General features: G+C 38.7%; 1 protein-coding gene across 1 annotated transcript; it reads left to right on the top strand.

Annotated features, from left to right (window-relative positions):
* The first annotated feature begins 14,981 nt into the window (after positions 1-14,981).
* Positions 14,982-16,016, top strand: LOC122002039 (chlorophyll a-b binding protein of LHCII type 1-like). The gene has a single exon (XM_042557065.1). It carries the CDS (start codon positions 15,059-15,061, stop codon positions 15,860-15,862), a length of 804 nt encoding a protein of 267 aa, XP_042412999.1. The 5' UTR covers positions 14,982-15,058; the 3' UTR covers positions 15,863-16,016.
* The last annotated feature ends 525 nt before the right edge of the window (positions 16,017-16,541 follow it).

Here is a 16,541-nt window from a genome sequence, read left to right as displayed (position 1 = left end):
AAGTCCTTTGGCAAAATCATACAGCAGAAGAGGCAACTTGGGAGACATAAGCCAGTATGAGACAGAAGTACCCAGAGTTATTCTAAGTTCGAGGACGAACTTTTTATAAGGTATGGGGGATTGTAACGCTCGAAAATTCTCGAATAAATTTTAGAAATATTCTACGATTTTTCTGGAATTTATGGATATTTTTACAGAATTTTTAGAGTAGCGGAAATAGCAAAAATAAATAGAAACGAAAAATAGCCTAAGCGGGAATTGAATCCGAGACCTATAGGACTCTAAGTCTTATAGATAACTCTAGTAACCAAGTGAACCCAGCAGGGCCATGCGGAAAGAAAAGGGAATCAATTATATTTATATTTAAGTTGGGTGAATTAACCACTTAATATAAATAGGGAGGTTAAGTGAGGAATTGTTTTTAACACAATTTTTCCTCTCCTCAAACCCTCACCCGCCGACCCCTCTCCCTTCCTCACCTCTCGGCGCCCAAGTCCAAGGAACCTAGGGTTCCGTTCCAAGGGCCATAGGAGCACCTTCCGGCGATGACTTCAGCACGAGAACGTTCCTCTCCGCGAGAAGGGCAAGTAGACGCGAGGAGATCAACGGAGGAATCTTCTCCACCGGAAACCTAGCGTTTAGATTTGTAAGAAACTTCGAGTAGGAGGTAAGAAACCCCTCACCTGCAGTATAAGTAGCTATTTATGTGTTTTATACATTAGTTTAGTAGTATGCAGATTTTCAGTACGTAGAGTGTGTTCTAGTGCACACCAAGTGCTTGATAAAATGTTTAGCTCAGTAAAATGCTACAGTAGACATTTTAATAGATCAGTAAATGCAGTAGAAGCATTTAGAATAGCATATTTAGTCTTGCTACAGTTTATATGGGACTACGGTCCAATGGGTGGGCTCCCACAGTCGCCTCTAGGTTCAGATAACTTAGCTCTAGGTTCAGATAACCTAGAAATAGCAAGATAAGATAATTCAGTTATAAAATAGTATTTTACTTTTAGCAGTGGCACTGTACTGGACTAGATGTCCATTGGGTTGGGCTCCCATAGTCGTCCCTAGGTTTAGATAACCTAGTAACCCTACTAGATTCGGAATTTACAACCCTGGGTTTAGTTAGGGATGCGCGCACAGTAAGTACAGTTGCCGGACCCATCAGCTGCATGATTAGTATTTTCATCTATTTATGATATATAGTCTTTCAAAGCTTCACAAAATAGTTTATGTGAATACAGAGCAACTTAACATTAGTTAGTAGTGGTGTAGCTCAGCTTTTATTTCAGTTTAATTCTTATGGATCCACATGATAGTTTTATGCTTAGCTATGATTGCCATGTATCGTATGTGATTATGCCATGTTTTAGAATCCATGTTTAGCAATGTTCAGCATATATTTCAAATAGCATGTTTTAAAAGCATAAATTGCATCGAATGCATGTTTTGTGAGGTAGATGGTTTCTTACTAAGCTCCCAAGCTTACAGATACTTCTTTCCTTATACTGCAGATAAAGGTAAAGGAAGGATGGATTAGCGGAGGCTGGAGGACAATGCAATGAAAATGTGTGTGGATGGAACTTGGAATAAAGATCTTGGAGAAACTAGCAAAATTAGAAACCTTTAGCATTTTCTTATGTTATTATGTTTCCGTACTTCTAGTTATTTTAACGTTTGAATCATGAAAGACCTGTTTAGGTTGTTAGTGATCATGCTCAGAATGTCAGTTAATTGTTATTGGTATGTTTACAGCCATGTTAGAACCTATGTATGTGAATTGGCATGAAACAGTGCTGAAATCAGACTCCTGATACGAAATCAGAAACCCCGATCGATCAGCCGATCGATTGGGGGTCTTCAGTCGATCAGTTGATCGATTAGGGAGCTTGTTCCGTGAACAGTAAGCTTCTGGATCGATCCGTTGATCGATCCAGTCGCATTCTGTCGCGAACAGAAGGCTAAGGGATCGATCAACCGATCGATCGAGGGATTAGCTCTCGCGAATAGAGAGCTTCAGAATCGATCACTGGGTCGATTAGCAAGTCTGGATCGATCAGTCGATCGATCCAGAAAATTTCCCCGCGCACAGTAGCGCGCTGAATCGATCAATGGATCGATTAGTCAGGCCGGATCGATCAGCCGATTGATCCAGAATTTTCTCTGTGCACAGTAGCACGCTGAATCAATCAGCGGATCGATCAGATGACTCCAATCGATTAGCTGATAGATTGGAGTATCTGATTTCAGCTGGAAGGGTCTCATTTCAGTCTTTTGATCAAATCGAAAGTTCGGGTTCCTTCCCTGGTGTATGCATGTCAATGGAAAGGTCTTTGAACCTAGTCCTACAGACTGTAATAGTCATTAGCAGAGTAAGATTTTTATTAGTACATTTTTCCGCACCTTTTAGCTTAACACAGCATAATGTAACCCCCGGCCTTATAGCTTAGCCAGTAGAAGGCGGAGCGTTACATGAAGATTACTTGATGAGCACTTTTTCCAGTTTTGAACAGTTATTATTGCTCCCAACTTCAAAAATTGCTTTTATAGTTTCTTCCGATATCAGTCGACTGATGGGCTTCAACGACACTTAAGATTTTGAGAGATTTTCTGTCGCCATTCCATAACGGTCATCTACCAGTCGACTGGTGTTGGCATCAGTCAATTGGTGCCCGATTCCAAATAGCCTGCCGCATTATGTTTGTTTTGTGTCTTGGTACTAGTCGACTGGTGTGTGTGCCAGTCGGCTAGTACCTTATATCTTTGAGATTACAGCATTTTTACAGTTTGAGACTTACATTACTTTACATACTTGAATTACTCTCTTAGCTTAGACTTCATGTCTCCAAGCACCTTCCATCAGCCTTGCGCCCTTAGGATGCTTCCGTCTCCACGACTCCTCTCCCTTGCGCTTGCCTTCAAGGGCTACCTTTGGCTTTGTCATGCTAAGTTTCCTTTTTGCCAAGAGGTCACACCTCCGGGACTTTCCTTGCCAAGTCTTCATATCTGCTCACTCAATATTTATGTTAGATCATAATTAACACCTAACTTAAACTTATTTAACCAAACATCAACAATGAGTAATTTCTTGAGCAAGATTGCTCCAACAATCTCTCCCTTTTTAATGTTTGGCAAAATTTGTTTAAGTTAGGTCTTGAAATATACAACAACTATATGGTATGACAATATCCACGAAACATATAACACAAGGTATAGTCATAATGTGAAGCATACGCATAAATAATATATAACTTAAACCATCCATATCTCCCCCTTTGACACAATACAAAAAGATGAAGAACTTAAACTCCCCCTCATTCCAACATGAATTGAAATTCCTCCTTAATTCAACATGAATTTAACTCCCCTTTAATTCAAAATATCCTCTACAATCAAGACTTATAAATAAATGCACATAATAAGAAAGCCATGTAAATAAGACAAATTCTGATATAGAGAAACTCAATAAATAGCAAGAAAGAAATAGGTAACCATACGCAAATGACAAGAGCTACAATAGTGGACAACAGTCATATGATGTCGTAGAAAACATACAATAACATACACCTAGCATAGTCATGAATCATAGTATTCGAGATACAACAAGAGATAACCCTGTCTGTGCCAAAATACATCTCAACACCAACTGAAACAAAAGCAGCATGCCTAATGATCGTCACCAGAAGGAGGATGTGGAGGGGCCTGGTAAGCCAGATCCCATCGCTGCAGCATCTCGTACATCGGGGTCTGACGCTGTTGAGAGGCAGTCCGATCCTGCCAAAAACTATGAAACTTCTGAAATCCCTAGCGTACGGTCTCCTCCAGCTGAGTCAGCCGATCCTTGACGGGCACAGGAGCTGGATCTGGCGCCAGTGTCGGAGCAGGGGCATCCGCCTCCTCATCTTCAGAGTCATCGGCAGCTTGAGCATGCCACACCATCACCCCCTGACGTCTCTCAATCTCTGCGAGAGATAGCTGGCAGGCTCCAATCTGATCATAGTCTTTGGGCAACTGATGCTGTTGACCCTTAGAAACATCTATACCCCGAGATGCAAAGAAGGAGGTCAGGATGTGGCAGAAAGGCATGTACAACTTTTCCTGGATAAGACTAGAAAAGTGCAAGATGGATTCAAAGATCTGAAGGGCGATGTCAATATCGAGTCGGTGCTCCAAAGCATACATGAGGACTAGATGGGGCAACCGAATCTTGGCTTTCCCTCTAGTGACAATGGGTAGGATGCACCCAATAACAATCTTATAAAGAATGTTACTGTGGGCGGACATACGAGTGGCATCAAAGATACACCATAGAGGAGCGGGGGAGCATTGAAGTAATACTGATGTATCACTTCGACCGACAGATGAGAAAAAGACTCAGTGAAAGGCTCAATCATAGTAGGAAAACACGTAAATGTGCTATCAGAAGCCCGACACCCTAAGAACGAATGGAGAATGCTGGGAGTGAACTCAAGGTCTACACTGCCAACACGAAACACCCATGCACGACCTTCGCTAGCACTAGGATGCAAATTATTATAGAATTCCTTGCACAGGTCTAGATTTACCGTATGAATGCAATGAACTAACCTATCTAACCCAAAATATAGGATAGTTTCCATGATATCAGGCACGATCTCAGTAAAATAGGTCTGATTAATATACCGATAGCTCATCATGGCAAAGTCAGTATTGGCGAACCGTTGTCATGCAGCTTCGGAATGAAACCTATCGGCCAAAGGCACGGGGGTGGACTGTCGGGAGATCCCCTCGCCAACCCTACGCTTTTGCCTAACCCTAATTGTGGAAATGCAATGCAAATGGACCAAATGGAATCCCAAACAGAGAAAAGAAGGCAGGACAGAACAAAAACAACACAGAACAACGAAGTATTAGGGTTAAATCACAACTGAACTTGAGGAATATGTGGGAGAAAAGTTACCTTCGTCCCATAGCTACGAAATCGAAGAAGGAACGAGTAAGGAACAGTCGCGATGAAGGGGTTTGCTGACTGGCATCGAGAGACAATAAGAAACCCAAGGTGGGCAACGAGGGAAGGCAAGAGCAGATCAAGGAAGAAAATGGGATTTAGGAGGCCGTAGGAGACAGGAGACGGCGAGGAGCTGCTCTGGAACGCAGGCGACAACAGGCGACGGATGGAACTAGGGTTTCCATCTGGTCGTCTGCCGCGCAGAGAGATATAAAAACGCGAGTACCAGTCGACTGATGTATATATCAGTCGACTGGTGCACAAAATAGAAGCATATAGAACCATTATGTTCGTAAAATTCACTGTTACCAGTCGACTGGTATCCGCACCAATCGGCTGATACCAATTTTAGCCTAATTTTAGCCCGAATTTCAAAAACTCACCACAAATTCTACAACCCTCCAAAATTCGCAAAAATTTATGGAGAGGTGTGTTTTAGCAGTATATACTTGAAGAAAATATATATATAAATATAGAAGTCTAGGATTCCAAGATTGACAGAATGTAGTAAACTAGCAATATGATGTAGTATATTCTTGAGAGAAAGTTCTAATTAGGACTTCCTTACAGTTGATGTACCTATACTAGATCAAAATGCCTTTCTTGCATGTGTTTCCATGGTTTTTTTTCCATGTCATCCTAAATTGCATACAATAGGGTATGATAATTGTGTCTTTGAGGGAAATTTCCAATCATATTTAAAGAGCTATGTACACATTAATTTTGCACAAGTCTTCCCAATGATTGGTCTAATTAAGGATTAATGAGACTAAATGTTATATTGGCTCAAGGTAATGTATCATAACAAACATGATGAACCAATTACACCATCCCAAGCATCTCACAGAATGTCTAAAGCAAAATACACAAACACAACTCCAAAGGGCTTTTGTGAGATGCATTGAGATAGATTTTGATGTTATATGGGATCATGCAATGTTATACCCACTATTCTACAAAGCACATACCAAGTTCTCTCCGAAGTGAGGTAAATTCTGCTTCCGACAGTGGTTTGGTAAATATGTCGGTAAGATTTGACTTAGAGTCAACATAGTTTAGTACAATGTCTCCTCTTGCCACATGATCTCTAATGAAATGATGTTTCACTTCAATGTGCTTTGTCCTAGAATGGTGCACTGGATTTTTGGTTAGGTTGATGGTGCTAACATTAGCACACAACACCTTAACTTTGGAATAATGAAGCTCATAATCTTCTAAAGTATGCATAATCCAAAGTAATTGAGCTACACAATTACCCATGGCCACATACTCGGCCTCGGTTGTGGACAAGGCCACACAAGGTTATTTTCTACTACTCCAACTTACAAGGGAAGGTCCAAGGAATTGGCATCCACTGCTAGTACTCTTTCTATCTAATTTGTAACCCGTATAATCGGAATCGGTATACCCAATTAAGTCAAAATTTTGAGTTCTAGGGTACCAAAGACCTACATTAAGGGTACTCTTGATGTATCTCAAAATTCTCTTTACCGCCACTAAATGAGATTCCTTGGCACATGATTGGTATCTTGCACACATACGTACCGCAAAGAGTATATCCAGTCTACTAGCGGTTAGGTATAACAAGCTACCAATCATACTTCTATATTACTTTGCGTCTACTAATTTTCCTTCTTGATCACTATCTATTTTGGTATTAGTTCCCATAGAAGTATATACTACCTTAGCATTTTCCAAACTAAATTTCTTGATAAGTTCCTTAGCAAATTTTGTTTGATAGACATGAGTTCCTTAATTGGTTTGTTTGACTTGCAACCCTAGGAAGAAACTTAGCTCTCCAACTAGATTCATTTCAAACTCACTTTCCATATGTTTAATGAAGTCTTGAAGAAGTTCATTATTTGTTTAACCAAAAATGATGTCATCAATATAAACTTGTGCAACAAAAATGTCTCTATCCTTATACTTTAAAAATAGGGTTGGGTCAATTGTTCCTCTTCTAAAATCTTTGGAGATTAAGAAGGATGAGAGTCTTTCATACCATGCTCGGGGAGTTTGTTTTAACCCATATAACGCTTTCTTAAGTTTATAAACATGATTTGGGTAATTTATGTCTTTAAATCTGGGTGGTTGTTCCACATACACTTCCTCCTTAATGAACCCATTTAGGAATGCCGATTTTACATTCATTTGATAAAGTTTAAAACCCATATAAATGGCATATCCTAATAGTATCCGAATGGACTCTAATCGAGCAATCGGGGCATAAGTTTCATCATAATCAAGTCCTTCAACTTGATTGAAGCCCCTAGCTACTAACCTAGCCTTATTTCTAGTGGCTTTTCCTTGATCATCCAATTTGTTTCTAAACACTCATTTTGTCGTAATAATTGTACTATCATTTGGTCTTGGAACCAATTCCCATACATCACTTCTTTCAAATTGATTCAACTCTTCTTGCATTGCTAGAATCCAATCCGTATCAATTAAAGCTTCATCAATTGATTTTGGTTCAAATTGTGATATTAGAGCGATTTGACTAGTATGATATCTAAAGTAGGATCTAGTCCTTACCCCTTGGGTCATATCTCCAACTATTTGATCAATAGGATGATCTTGATGATGCCTTACGGTCCTCAAAGTTATGGAATCATCATTTTTAGGAGAATCATTGTCTACATTGTTTCTTTCATCATCCGAATCATCTCTTCCTCCCCCTTGATCCATACCCCCTAAGTGTAGATTTTGTATTTCTTGAGTAATGACTTGATTTTGTTCAATTATATCCTTATCAATAGATGATTTCCTAGGGTAAGTACTAGTGGACTCATCAAACTCAATATTGGATGATTCCTCAACCGTTTAAGTCCTTTTGTTGTATACTCTATATCCTCTACTAGTAGATGAGTATCCAACTAGAATTCTCTCATTGGACTTGGCTTCAAATTTTCCTAAGTCATCTTTAGTACTAAGAATATAAACCTTACAACCAAAGACTTTAAAATAGTGAATTGTAGGGATTTTGCCATTCCATAGTTCAAAAGGTGTTTTCCCTAAAAACTTATGAATCAAGACACGATTTTGAATGTAACAAGCGGTATTAACTGCTTCGACCCACAAATAGCTTGGTAAGAAATATGCATTGAGCATGGTTCTAGCCGCCTCTTGTAAAGCTCTATTCTTCCTCTCTACTACACCATTTTGTTGAGGCGTTCTTGGACACGAGAATTCATGCTTATAGCCATTTTCTAGACAAAACTTAGAAAAGTTCAAATTCTCGAACTCTCCACCATGATCACTCCTAATTCTATCATTTTTGAGGTTCTTTTCATTTTCTACCCTCTTGGTAAACCCTATAATTGTTTCTAAAGTTTTCCCTTTATGTTTCAAGAAATAAACCAAAGTATATCTAGAGTAATCATCTACTATCACCAAGAAATATTTATTATCTACCAAGGAAGGTGTTCTATGATAATCAAAAAGATCCAAATGCAATAGTTCTAATGGTAATGAAGTGCTAGTTAAGGTTTTACCTTTGTGTGATGACCTTGATTGCTTACCCTCTTGGCATGCATCGCACAATTTGTCCTTGATGTACTTGATCTTTGGTAGTCCCTTTACTAGCTCTATCTTAGCTACCTTGGCTATGTTCCTCATATTGATATGTCCAAGTCTTCTATGTCATAGCCACCCTTCCTCTTCTTTTGATATCAAACACTTAATAGAGGGGTTAGAAGCATATGAAAGATCAACATAATAAAGATTTGCTTTTCTAAATCCTTTTAACACAACATTTTCAAGATTCTTGTGCTTAACTAAACACTTATCGGGGTGGAACTCTACATTATATCCGACATCACATAATTGGCTAACACTAAGCAAATTAAACCCCATATTTTTAACCAATAAGACTTTATGAATGATGATTGTGAGTGATACCTCAATTGTGCCTTTATCTATAATCTTGAGTTTTCCACTATTCCCAAATGATACCGTTCATTTCTTATATAATTTATTGTGGAGAACTTGCTCACATTACCGGTCATATATCTTGAGCAACTGCTATCCACAATCCACATACTTGCATCCTTCTTCTCCTATACCTAGGAAACATAAAACACACAACTCTTTGGTACCCATGCACTTGATTCGGAAATGTCATTCAAATATTTCTTAGGCACCCAAGCTTGTTTTACCTTTCCTTTAAGATTTTTCTTAACTTTGTTCCTAAGTGTATCATTTCTAGTGCCATTGATTAGAGACATATATGCAACTTCCTTTTCCTTAGGTTTAGATCCTATTCCGGCCTTGTTGTAAACGACTCTTTGGTCTCTAATGATCATATCTAAATATTTTGATCCATTTGTGAACTTCTCTAGACATGCTCTTAACTCAATCACATCATTCTTCAAATTTTTATTTTCTTCCTTAAGCATGCTTGACTCACTAGATGAACATGCATCATTTTTAATAGACTTAAGCTTTTCCTTCAAGGTTTTCACCTTAGATTGTGATTTGACAAAAACATTTTTGAGATGAGCAATAGTTTTATAAAGAAATTCTACTTTGGGAGATTCTTTTACCTCATCATCACTTGATGATGATTCATCACTTGATTCCTCCTCACTTGATGAATCCTCTTCGCTTGACACTTCCACTTGACTTGATTCATCTTTGTCATCTTCAAAAGCCATAAATGCCATATGTCGGGTGACATGGCATAGTTCATCTTCATCCGATGAGTCCATGCTTGGTGTATCCCATGTAGCTTGGGCCACCATGGCTTCCTTCTTTTTTTTCTCCTTCTTCTTCTCCTTTTCTTCTTTCTTCTTTAATTCCGGGCAATTTGGCTTGATGTGTCCTTTCTTATTACATCCATAACAAATGACATTAGTGTTAAAACTTGAACTTTGACTACTTTTACCTTTTGAAGGTTGGAACATTCTCTTCACATCCTTCCTTGTGAATTTCCTTGATCTTCTCATCATCTTCTTGACATAATGAGCCACTTCACTTACCGACATTTCATCATCACTATTCGATGATTCTTGCTCGGATTCAGATGAAGAGGATTCCACCTTCTTTTCTTTCTTCTTTTTCTTCTCCTTCTTTTCTACAATAAGAGCTACACCTTTCTCTTTTGAAACCATATTAGTTTGTTCATGAAATTCAAATTCACAAAATAATTCATCAAGCTTAACTAAAGAAAGATCTCTAGAGACCTTATATGCATCAACCATTGATGCCCATAAGGTGGTTCTAGGAAAAGATTGAAGAACATACCTTACTAGATCCCTATTGTCAATTTTCTCACCTATTACATGGAGTCCATTCACTATCTCCTTGAATCTTCCATGCATTTGACTTACGGTCTCATTGGTTTTCATGGTGAAGGTTTGAAGTTGCCCCAACAAAAGATATCTCTTGGCCCTCCTAAATTCACTTGATCTCTCATTTAATTCAATGAGTTTTTCCTAAAGCTCTTTAGCGGAGTTGAATGATCCTACTTTGCTTAATTGCTCCTTTGAAAGTCCACATTATAGGGTTGTTGTGGCCTTTGCATTTGCTTGGGCCTTCTTTGCCATCTCCTTTGTCCAATCCTTGGTTGGAAGATGTGCTCCCGATCCGTCTTTTGGTTTCTCAAATCCATCTACAACACTAAACCAATTTTCAATATCATTCATTAAATAATATTTCATCCTACTTTTCCAATATGCAAAATCGTTGCCATCAAAGAAAGGTGGTCGCGCGGTGCTATATCCCTCTTGAAACGCCATCTTGATGCTTCGGTTGATGATGAGTTCTTCTGATGCGTTCCTAGCTCTAATACCAATTGATAGGACCTTTGCGTTTGGCTAGAGGGGGGGTGAATAGCCTTTCTTCGATTTTTCACCTACAACTTGTTAGCGGAAGCAAATAGAAATAAAGGAAAGATAAGAAACACAAGAAAACAATGCTAACTCCTTGATTTACTTGGTCTCCACCTCCTTGAGGTGACTAATCCAAGACACACACTCACACAATCAAGCTCCACTATAAATTTCTCCTTCTCGAATCACAACCGAAGGTGGAGAAACCCTTACACGATTTTCTCTTCCTCTTTACAAAATGAGATCTAAGATTAGAAGGAAGAGAATCAGAATCTGTAGGCTTAAAGATTACTTGATGAGCACTTTTTCCAGTTTTGAACAGTTGTTATTGCTCCTAGCTTCAAAAATTGCTTTTATAGTTTCTCCCGATATCAATCGACTGATATATCTATCAGTCGACTGATGGGCTTCAATGGTACTTAAGATTTTGAGAGATTTTCAGCCGCCATTCCATAACGATCATCTACCAGTCGACTGGTGCTGACACTAGTTGACTGGTGCCCGATTCCAAACAGCCTACCGCATTCTGTTTGTTTTGTGTCTTGGTACCAGTCGACTGGTGTGTGTATCAGTCGACTGGTACCTTATATCTTTGAGATTACAACATGTTTACAATTTGAGACTTACATTACTTTACATACTTGAATTACTTTCTTAACTTAGACTTCATGCCTTCAAGCACCTTCCATCAACCTTGTGCCCTTAGGATGCTTCCGTCTCCACGACTCCTCATCCTTCCGCTTGCCTTCAAGGGCTACCTTTGGCTTTGTCATGCTAAGTCTCCTTTTTGCCAAGAGGTCACACCTCCGGGACTTTCCTTGCCAAGTCTTCATATCTGCTCACTCAACATTTATGTTAGATCACAATTAACGCTTAACTTAAACTTATTTAACCAAACATCAACAATGAGTAATGCCTTGAGCAAGATTGCTCCAACAAATCTTATCCTAAGTGACTATTTAGCTATCTACTTGAAATTCTGATAAGTTTCTGCTACTTTAGCATGTTTCCTATTGGTTATGGATGATTTGGTCTATGTAGCATAACTAAGAAAGTGGCTGATTAGAATGAATAGATGCCAGCTAAAAAGGAATATTAAAATCGATTTATATCTATGATATTTATTCACTGGTACCAGTTATATTTTTATTTAGTACATAAAATGTAATTGTGAATAACTGTGTTGATTGGAGATGTTGAACATGCCCTTGACATAATCATCATTATGAGGGATTAAAGATGTTTATATTGATGTAAATGATTTAATCTAGAGTAAAGACAAGTTATTAATGTTTCTGATCCGTTCTATAGAGCAACTATGTAAAGTGTAATAATCTTTTTACAATAATTGCTCAGCGTGCTTGCTGTTGCACGAACCATTTTTTTTCTAATGTATGGAATGGATGTTTTTATTTGATTTTGTGACTAATTAATTTTTGCTCTGGTGTTTGTGACTTGATTATCATAAAGTCTATATGATTTATTTGATCTTTGTGACTAATTAATATTTTGCTTTGGTCTTTGTGACATGATCATCTTGTAACCTATGTGATTGACATGGTCTATGTGGTCATATAATTTTTATGGATTGACTTGGATGAGTGAGAGATGTTGGACATTGCATTAGTTGTAACGTTATGAAGATGAAAGGGTGCACATTCACCTTCATCTTCCTCCATTATGTGTCATTAATATATCGGTTGCATATCAGTAGATTCTCCTCTTATATATAGCGTCCAAGAGCAATGGCGAAAAAAGAGAGGATTTGGAGGTGATCATAGGCAAAGGAGAACATCTGTTGAGAGGGATTTGGTTCGTGATCTTACAAAGAGCTTTTCGATCTGCGATCACTCTTCCGACAACATGCAAGAAGAACTTGTCAAATTTTTAAGATCGTCTCGGGAGATCACTGTAAACGTTTATCGTTATTTATAATTTGTTCTATATTTCATACTGTTAGATATAACATGTTTGTGAGAAAGTTATTCTAAGAGATGCAATATGATGTTTAATTATACTTTTTTTTTTTTTTTTTTTTTTTTTTTTTTGTATGTTTTTGAAATCTAGATTATATATGTTTCATTGCTTGATGTTTTTGCATTCTAGATTATGTCCCTGTGAAACTTGGAGTCTTAGCTCTGCCCATTTCTCATCCCACAGTAGGGATGGCAATTTTCCCTGTGGGTTTGGGGTCCCGTGGGGAAAACTCAAAATGGGGATGGGGATTCCTGATTTTTCGAGGATGGGGCGGGTTTGGGGCGAGTATGGGAATACTATCCCCATCCCCGAACCCGCCCCGAATATTTTATTATTAATAAATAATAATATAATTTTTTAAAAAAATATTAATAATAGTGTTAATATTAATTTATTGGCTTCAAATAGGCAACAAGATCTGTGAGGTCTGTATGTACTTCATGATTTACCTGAGCTATTATTCGGAACCATATCTTCTGTATTTCCCTGTTTGCCATCCTTGTAAGAAATCGAGTTGAATAAGACTAGCTGGAATGCACTGTTTGAGCCTTACCTTTTCTTTGAGACATACAAAAATTATCTCCAGGTTGACATTGTTGCTGCCGATAGATCATGGAGATGGGGCGGGGATGGGGAATCCCCGAACCCGTGAGTTCGGGTTAGGGGAATCCCCGAACCCGAAAAAATGAAAACGGGGCGGGAATAAGAATAGCAAACCCGCCCCCGCCCGCCCCATTACCATCCCTATCCCACAGGCCACATCACTTCAACTTAGCAGTTATGTATGCTCTTGACGCTAACCAACGAGTCAAACATGAAATACAAAAACAGAGTAAAATACAAACTTCCATTAATTCGTTATTCGTTCACATTTTCCCATTGCCTCTACGGATGTAGTCAAGTGGGTACAGATATACTATCAGTAGGCATGATTTAATTTTTGACGGATGTAAATATTATTTTAAATTATCTTATGCTCTGTTTAGAAAGATCGTTCGATTAAGATTAAATAAGTCATCATGATTTATCTTTGTTTAGAGTGTATGATGTCATCCAAGAAAAGTAGATAAGACGACGGCTTCATCTTCTATCACCCGTTCATGCATTCCCATTGACCCCAGCGGTTACTTAGGTATATAGGATTCGGATCCCAACACGGAATTGTCATTTGATGGGATCGAATTTAATGAACAATCAGACGTGTATCTAAATTATGTGAAATTAATGGAAAGAGAAAAAAAAAACATTTTGATATTAATTAAAGCGTTCAACTAATTTTATTATCTAAATTATGTGAAATTAAAGGAAAGAGAAAAAAAAACATTTTGATATTAATTAAAATTTAAAAGATAGTTTTAAAAATAGTAAATGCTGAAAGAAAATTAAACTGACTTATGGAACAGAGCGGGCTAATGTGTAATTTCATTTTAAAGGTATTCACTAGGATTAGTCGTACTCGAATTTAAACAAGATTAGCATGATGTATATGTGTTACATGTGTAGTATAATTTATGAATATGTATAAATTAATTTATGAATATGTAAATTAGTGTCTTAGGTCCATAAAAATACATTAGACTCATGTCCAACAATAAATTGTAATAGACACTTGCTTATAAAAAATTAATCTAATTGTTTATATCATGTATTAAACTGATAAAAATATATATTACATTTAATCTTAATAAAAAAAATCAAAAAAGATATATTTTCTAAGCTGGCCTAAATTATTTATAAAAAATTTTCTACTTATGATTTTTACCATTCTTAAAATATGAGACTAAAAAAATCATAACAATACATATTTTTTATATAAAAAATAATCAAAAAATTACTAATAAATTTTAAAATTATTTTTAATATAAAAACAAAAAAAATATTAATATAATTTTATTTTAAGCTTTATTTATTAAAGGGTAGAGATTCTAATTAAACAGTAGAATTTTAATATACGGAAATAATCTACATGCGTTCGAAACCCAAAAAATTGGCGAATCCAATCACATGTTAGATAGCAAAGTACCCAACGATCTTGGGGCTCAGATTCCCGGATTACCATTTCGCCACGTTTGCTACAAAGATCTCACCCATCAAAGCACCATCCAATGAGAGAAGAGATAAAGATTCCGCAAGATAAGCAGAAATCAAGTGGCCTCGGGCTTTAAAACGACGCCCCAATTCCGATTCCAATTCCCATTCCAATTCCAAACGCAGCAGAAGCCTTTCCTTTGATCGAGCACCTCTCCTCCATCAATCTGCTCAAATGGCTTCCACCATGGCGCTCTCCTCCCCGTCCTTCGTCGGCAAGCCCGTCAAGTTCGCCCCCTCACTCTCCGACGGCCTTGGCGGCGGCGGCCGGTTCACCATGCGGAAGACCGGCGGCAGACCCAAGCCAGCGGTGTCGGGGAGCCCCTGGTACGGCGCCGACCGCGTCAACTATCTCGGCCCCTTCTCCGGCGAACCCCCGTCCTACCTCACCGGCGAATTCCCTGGCGACTACGGGTGGGACACTGCCGGCCTCTCCGCTGACCCCGAGACGTTCGCCAAGAACCGGGAGCTGGAGGTGATCCACTGCCGGTGGGCCATGATGGGCGCGTTGGGCTGCGTCTTCCCGGAGCTCCTCTCCCGCAACGGCGTCAAGTTCGGCGAGGCGGTTTGGTTCAAGGCCGGGTCGCAGATCTTCTCCGAGGGCGGACTCGATTACCTCGGCAACCCCAGCCTGATCCACGCGCAGAGCATCCTGGCCATATGGGCGTCCCAGGTGGTGCTGATGGGCGCCGTGGAGGGGTACCGTGTGGCCGGCGGCCCGCTAGGGGAGGTGGTCGACCCGCTCTACCCCGGAGGGAGCTTCGACCCGCTGGGTCTAGCCGACGATCCTGAGGCTTTCGCGGAGCTGAAGGTGAAGGAGATCAAGAACGGGAGGCTGGCCATGTTCTCCATGTTCGGTTTCTTCGTGCAAGCCATCGTCACCGGCAAGGGGCCGTTGGAGAACCTGGCCGACCACCTGGCCGACCCAGTGAACAACAACGCGTGGGCCTACGCCACCAACTTTGTTCCCGGCAAATGAAAACGCCGTGTTGAGATTGTAAACTCAGATGCACATTAATGTGTCATGCAATTGGAATGGGAATTTGTGAGCGAAATAATAGAAGTTTGTAAGTGACTCTGTCTTTGTACTCGATGTTCGACAAGTATGGAGTGTGTCTAGAGCATAATTGCTACGTTGAAGTGATCGAACACAAAGGCAAATCGAGAAATCAAAATCTGTGATCTTGAAACTCGTGTAGTTACAGACTATTAGGGTACATTTTGTTGGGATTATTTTTTATAACTTTGGTTATATATCTAAGAGCATCATAATAGCATGGGATATTTCTCTCAAATATTTATGGTCTTTACTTCCACATCATTCTTCAAATATCCTACTATTTAAATATCTCAACTTTCACAATAAAATATTTCATCATCCAAATATTTATGGATCCCACCAATCAAATATCTCACTCTCAAATATCCCACCAATCAAATATTTATGGGGCCTATGACAATTTTAATTATTTTTATATTAATATTTTATTTAAATGAAAACAATACAACATCGGGCGTACACATTTAAAAAAAAAACTACAACATAGTTCAAATATTTCATAAAATCAGAATTGAATAACTAAATATTTCATATATAATAAATTAGTTATTTACTCATCACGACGCCATGTTTCCCAGATGTGTTCAACCAAATCATG

Source organism: Zingiber officinale, chromosome 7A (assembly GCF_018446385.1).
Source record: "Zingiber officinale cultivar Zhangliang chromosome 7A, Zo_v1.1, whole genome shotgun sequence".
Lineage (NCBI taxonomy): Eukaryota > Viridiplantae > Streptophyta > Magnoliopsida > Zingiberales > Zingiberaceae > Zingiber > Zingiber officinale.
This window is presented reverse-complemented; position numbering and strand designations above follow the sequence as displayed.